Source organism: Anneissia japonica, unplaced genomic scaffold, assembly GCF_011630105.1.
Source record: "Anneissia japonica isolate Jap-2015-1 unplaced genomic scaffold, ASM1163010v1 scaffold287848_len282238_cov107, whole genome shotgun sequence".
In the NCBI taxonomy this organism is placed as follows: Eukaryota; Metazoa; Echinodermata; class Crinoidea; order Comatulida; family Comatulidae; genus Anneissia; species Anneissia japonica.
The window spans coordinates 148344-154727 of record NW_022701964.1 but is presented as its reverse complement, the minus strand read 5'-3'; the positions used below and the strand labels follow the sequence as shown (position 1 = coordinate 154727).

Genomic DNA, 6384 nt, shown 5'->3' with positions numbered 1-6384 from the left:
ATAATAATAATAATAATAATAATAATTTTTTGAACCAATTAAAATAATCCGTCTTTGTTTGGCAGTAGTTTGGTATGTTTAATTATTTTCATGGTGTGTTGTTTTGCTTGTACTGTATTTGTTTAAGTCATGTTCTATTTCATCCTCTTATGGATTTGTTGAATTGCTACATAGCATTGGTTCTTAAACAGTTACTAAATAAAATGAACGATATATCAACAAACGTCTATCTGCGATTATGCCTTTGGAATGAATTTAGGTTGACGAAAGAATTGGTTAATGACTGTCCATTTTCGGCAAAACAACACAGTGATGTGACCTCGTTATGAGAGGCAACATGATACATGAATTGAACATATAAGTAAAGTATGAAACGTCCGCAGCGACATGTACTCAAGCCGTAATATTCCGGCCCCTTAAAGGCGCCACTAACAAGCCTTTACAAAAAAAAAATAACATTAGACTTGAGTAAAAAAATAGAGAGGTAAAAAATAACATATAAAGTCCAAGAAAAGTTCTTAACATGCATAAATGCATGAAATCATTTGCTATTTGCGACCTCCAGGGAAATAAGCTTGGTAATTGGTCGCACAAGGGTTGAAGTTTGTGTTTTGACTTTGGCTGATCTAACAAGTCCGTCGATACTGCTTGTATAGACTTCCACCACAAGTGCAAGTGGCCAGCTATTACGAGGAGTGTTCTCGTTCAGGACAATAACAACGTCACCAATCCTTATATTTGGATGTTTATGATGCCACTTGCGTCTCTCCTGCAATGAAGGTAAATATTCCCTTGTCCATCTACGTCAGAATAAATCGGCCATATACTGTACTCGACGCCATCGCTTAGTTGCATGACCATCTTCTTCTGTATATGTTGCTGGAGGTAACTGAGCACCAGCACGCAATAACAATAGATGGTTTGGAGTTAAAGGCTCCTTATCAGTTGGGTCATCTGATATTTTTGTGAGAGGTCTGCTGTTGATGATGTTTTCAACCTCACAAATAGTGTTCGTAAACCTTCGTCCTTGAGAATTTGTTCGGTAGTCAACGCAGCCAGAACCTTTCTCACCGTTCTTATGCATCTTTCCCAGGCTCCTCCGTAGTGGGAGGCAGTTGGTGGATTAAAGCACCACACAATATGTCTTTGTAGAAGATGTTGGTGGATTTGCTCCTGGTTCCAACCTTCAATTGCAGCTCGCAGCTCTTTATTTCCCTTAACGAAATTTCCACCGTTATCGGAGCGAATCTCTGATGGCATTTCACGTCTTGCAATGAACCTTCTCAATGCGTTGATGAATGATGTTGTGTCGAGAGAGCTTGAGACTTCTAGATGGACTGCTCTGATATTTAAGCAGGTGAAGATTATGCCGTATCTTTTGACACTTGACCGACCCTGTCTCACATAGATCGGGCCGAAGCAATCTACTCCAACATTTGTAAATGGGGGTAGTGCTGACTTCACCCGATCTGCTGGTAGATCGGACATCTTTTGTTGAAGTGTAGGTGCAGTCGTCTTTCGGCACTGAACACATCTGTGTATAACTGACTTCAAATTCACTCTGCCACCCATCGGCCAGAATCTTTGACGTATTGCGCCAAGGGTGTGCTCCACTCCTGAGTGACCGGTTATGAATTGAAAATATCTCAGGACGAGCACGGTCACATGGTGATTTTTTGGTAGTATAATTGGATGTTTTGCTTCGTCGCTGATTTTAGATCTTTTCAGCTTGCCTCCAACTCTGATAACTCCATCTTTTATGATAGGGTCTAATTTTAAGTGGGCTGGATTTCTTAACTGGTTGTTCATTTAACAATGAATCGACTTCGGAACAAAACGACTGATTTTGAATGTACTTGAAAATTACCATCTCAACATACTTCCACTCTTTAACTGATATTGATCGGTTGTTTTGATAATTTCTGGATTTTAGCATACGTGGCCATCTTAATATCCAACACACGATTTTCACTAGTTTGGCCCAACTTGAAAATCGATGCATCAACTGAGTGACATCTTCTGTAGAAACAGCTACTGCCATTACTGCCTTTACTTTAGGGTCTTCCCTTTCAATGATAAGATCAATAGGCATTTGAGGCCACTTCCCTTCATTTTCCATCAAAAAACTGGGACCACTGTACCACATATCACTCTGTATCATATCCTCAGCAGACATCCCACGTGATACCAGGTCTGCAGGATTCTGTGAAGAACTAACATGTCTCCATTAGTCTCGTTTGGTTTGGTTAATGATTGTTGTGACCCTGTTTCCCACGAATGTCTTAAATCTTGTGTGTTCGTTATTCACGTATCTAAGAACACAGGTGCTTTCAGTCCAACAAATTGTTCTGTTATTTCGATTTCATGGAGTTCTTCTCGAATTATTCTATCAAGGCGAGTTGCTAGAACAGCCGCCTGAAGCTCTAATCGTGGGATGGTTTGCGTTTTGATGGGAGCAAATCTTGACTTAGCGGTTACAAGCATGCAGCACGCATTCCCACAGTCGTCCCTTTGGTAAAGATAAGATGCGGCTCCGTAGGCAGCTGATGAAGCATCTCTAAAGTGATGCAGCTCGCGATAAACTATTGTGCCGAACTCTGATGGTTTATAGCAGCGTCGAACACGTAACTGCTCCAGATATTGAAGTTCAGACAACCAGTGATGCCATCGTATTTCGATTTCAGACGGAATTTGTTAGTCCCATTTACATCCAATCAGACAAAACTCTCTGAGTATCAGTTTTGCTTTCAGTATGAAGGGCGTTACCAATCCTAGCGGGTCGTAAACTGATGCAACCACGGAAAGAATTCCCCTTCGTGTGCTGGGCTTCTTCTTTTGAGAGATAATATAACCAATAGTATCTTCATTAGTAAACCAATGAACGCCGAGTGTTCTTTGCTGATTTCCACCACACAATGAAGTTGAAGCGTTGCATTCATTGTCTGTAAGCATACTAACAAATCTTGTAGAATTTGAACTCCACTTTGTAAGATTGAAGCCTCCTCGGGACAGCAAAAGTTTCATATTTTTGGCGATATTAATAGCTTCATCCTCCTCGTCTACAGACTTCAGACAGTCATCCACATAGAAGTCATGGTTAACGGTGTTTGTTACAATAAGATCAAAATCGTTGGTGTGGTCTTTGGCTACATTCCGCAGCGCAAAATTAGCGCAGCTAGGTGATGATTTTCCGCCAGAGATGTACAAGCATTTTGGTATTCCTTCGTTTGTGCACTTAGTTTACCATTTTCCCACCACAAGTAGGATAAGTAGTTACTATCATCTTCTGCCACCCGCACTTGATAAAACATCTTTTCGATGTCAGCTGAAAAGGCGATAGGTCCCAAACGAAAGCGCAACAGAACACCAACTAAGGTGTTCGTAAGATCTGGTCCTTGAAAGAGCTTGTCATCTAGGTTGTTGATTGTTTGTTTCCTCAACCTTTCTGGCATAGCCCTTGTCAAGTAAATCTTGCATGAAGTCAGTGTATTTCTGGTGAAGTTGACTATCCTTTTCAAGTCTGGATTTCAGGTAGCTTAGTCGTTTGAGTGCCATAGTTTTGTTGTTTGGAAGTGTTTCAGGTGGGCTTTTCCATGGCATTGACACATGGTAGTGACCATCTGTCGAGTGTATCGAGCTTTGCATTATCTGTAAAGCTTGGATATCGCTCCGAGACATGGCTGTTTTTTCACTTGGTAGATCACTAAACTCGATATTGCAGAACTGTCTGAACTGCTCTTCCAGGGATGAATCCGGGTGAACGATAGTGTCAGCCTTAGAGATAAAGTTGTATACGTTGCTTTGTTTTCCTTTGCTTAGTGGACCATTCACCACCAATCCTAAGACAGTGCGAGTTGCATATGGACCACCGTTGAGAGATGGTTTGACTTCAAGAGGTTGATGTAGTTCTGGGATATCTCCTCCAATCAGAAGTTTTACCTCAGTATTGATGCTAGATATTTCAACACCCTGAAGATGCACCCAATTTTTTATGTCTTCTTCAGTAGCGATTGCATTCTTTGAAACTGGTAGGCTTGGTTTGGTATAAACATTGGATGCTATGAAAACTTCTTCTTCATTTAAATTGGATATCTGTAAACTAATTTACATGCTGATGTTGATTGCCCATTCATGGTAGTCGGGTTCAGGTCAACTGGTTTCCCTTTTGCTCCTAGTCTGTTGGCAAGTGCATCAGTACAAAAGGTAGTTGTTGAGCCATTATCCAAAAATGCGTAGGTGTTGATTGTCTTCCTGCCGTCTGTACACTTAACTCTCACTGGCACAACAGCCAACCCAACCCTTACACCCTTAACCTCGACTGCCATGGATGTGGGTGTAGATTGAGTTGGTAGATTTGATGCATTTGAGGTAGGTGGTGATGACCCTGAGTTACTTATGGTTTGAGCATTAACGCTGGTTTCACTTTGACTTGATCGTGTTCCAGTGTGTAAGAAACTTGAATGCTTTATATTACATAATTTACAGAAACTGTTTCTGGGACATGATGATACAAAGTGTCTATGTGTAAGGCAGTTCCTACAGAGCTTTTTTTTCTCTTACAAGCTTCTGTCTCTCTTCAACAGACTTGGATCTAAATTCCTTACACTGTGACAGCCAGTGTGAACCGTTGCACAATGGACACCTTGGGCCATTCCTTGATGCTGACGTTGAAGCGTTGAATGATTTTCCTAGTTCTATGGTATTAGCTATCATTGAGAAACTTTGATCATTTCTCATCTTAGCCTCTGAGCGAATAAATTCGCAAAAGAATTAGAATGGCGGAAACGCAACACAGTGCGTTGTCTTATAAGTGGTTCCTTTCTTGATCCCACTTTCCTTCAGGTTGTGTGGCAGTTTCTGGATGATTTGGCTAAGACCATGTGATGAATCTAAGCTCGCCAGCCCTGGATACTTCCCAGTATCCTTGACGTGGAGCACTTCCAGCAAAAGGTGGCTGAGTTGTCGTAATTTGTCTGTTTCTCAGAGATTAAACTTGGGAAAATCTTGTAAACGCTTGGTTAGGCCCTTTTCCACTGCCTCTGATGCACCATATGTTTCGTCGAGCAGGTTCCATACATGTCGTAGAGATTCGCATAGATCCTCAATGTAGACTACATGCAGCAGAGCAACAAGTTGTCTTAATTTTTCTCCGAGCCACTTCATCACAACATTAATTTCTTGATTTGTTGGAACATTCAGCTCTTTGATAGTGTTAGAGAGTGTGATTTTCCAAGCTCGGTAAGATGCTGGAGTGTCATCAAATTGTCGAAGACTTGAGCTTAGTAGTTCTTTGCGAAACAGGACATTTCCTATTTCAGTCATTACAGTTGAGGTTTGAGGTGGTTGAACCATGTGACTGCAGAATCTATTGTCTTTGATGGGGTTTTCTTGTGGTTCTGGTTCTTTCTTGACACCTACAGTTGGGTTCTCCAAATTCACTGCAACGTTAAATGGCATTTGTACGTCATCTCTAAATGATTGTGGAGGCAAGATGAGTTCATGTTCAGTATTTGATGCCTGATTGACGAACGGTGGTGGTAGAATCTCATCGTTTTCAATTCAATACAATAATAAAGGGATGTAATACATTTAATAGCGGTTTCTATAATATGCGCTCTATATACTGTATAAGTTTACCATTATTATTCTTTTTAAAGATTTTGTTTTGTTATATCTTTCAGCAAGAGTGAACTCCGAAAAATGTTAGTACAAGTCACAGTGATTCAATATTTCAAAATAGATTTGTTCAACGACATAATTCATACTAATTATCTTGGTACCATCAGACAAAAAAAGAAATGGTTATGGACAGTTGCTGCTGCAATATCACAAAGAATGCTGGTTTATGCACACCTGTAACACAACTGGTTCTTGATTATTGTTTTATAAAATAAACTCTTGTATTAGGACTACATTACGAAAAAAAAAATGCTTATTTAAACCGGACTGTAAAGCAGCATTGAATTTGAGGCACAGTATGTTTAGCAGTAAGACATTAGCAAAACGATTATAAATGAAAGGGTATGCTAGTAAATGAGACCCTAGGGAAGTAAAGTCCCTACCGTATGATGTTTGTTTGAGTAATAAATTAAAGAAATTATGGTTTGTATATGAACTCACAGTGTATTTTGTAAGTCTGCAGAAGTTGATTAAAGCCATTGTTACCAAGTGGAACTGGGACCATTGCAAACCAATTGGAATTGGGCCAGTTAAAGTTGAAGACCAGTTGAATTGTCCAAAAACAGAATGTATCCCGTTGACAGACACACTTTGCTAGCGATTGGATAGAAATGCTTTAACCCAGCCAAGGGTGTTACTCCTGATACCATAGAAAGACAGCTTTGAGAGAAGATGGTGCGACACTTAACGTCTCTGCCCAATCGT

At 40.3% G+C, this 6384-nt stretch overlaps 1 protein-coding gene across 1 annotated transcript; it reads right to left on the bottom strand.

Moving 5' to 3' along the window:
- Nucleotides 1–927: 927 nt before the first annotated feature.
- LOC117103763 lies at nt 928–1572 on the bottom strand. Its single transcript, XM_033244377.1, has one exon. The coding sequence runs from the start codon at nt 1570–1572 to the stop codon at nt 928–930; it is 645 nt and encodes a 214-aa protein (XP_033100268.1).
- Between the last annotated feature and the right edge of the window lie 4812 nt (nt 1573–6384).

Excerpts from the sequence above, each read along its gene's own strand:
- LOC117103763 (XM_033244377.1), bottom strand. The coding sequence starts at position 1,572 with ATGGGTGGCAGAGTGAATTTGAAGTCAGTTATACACAGATGTGTTCAG.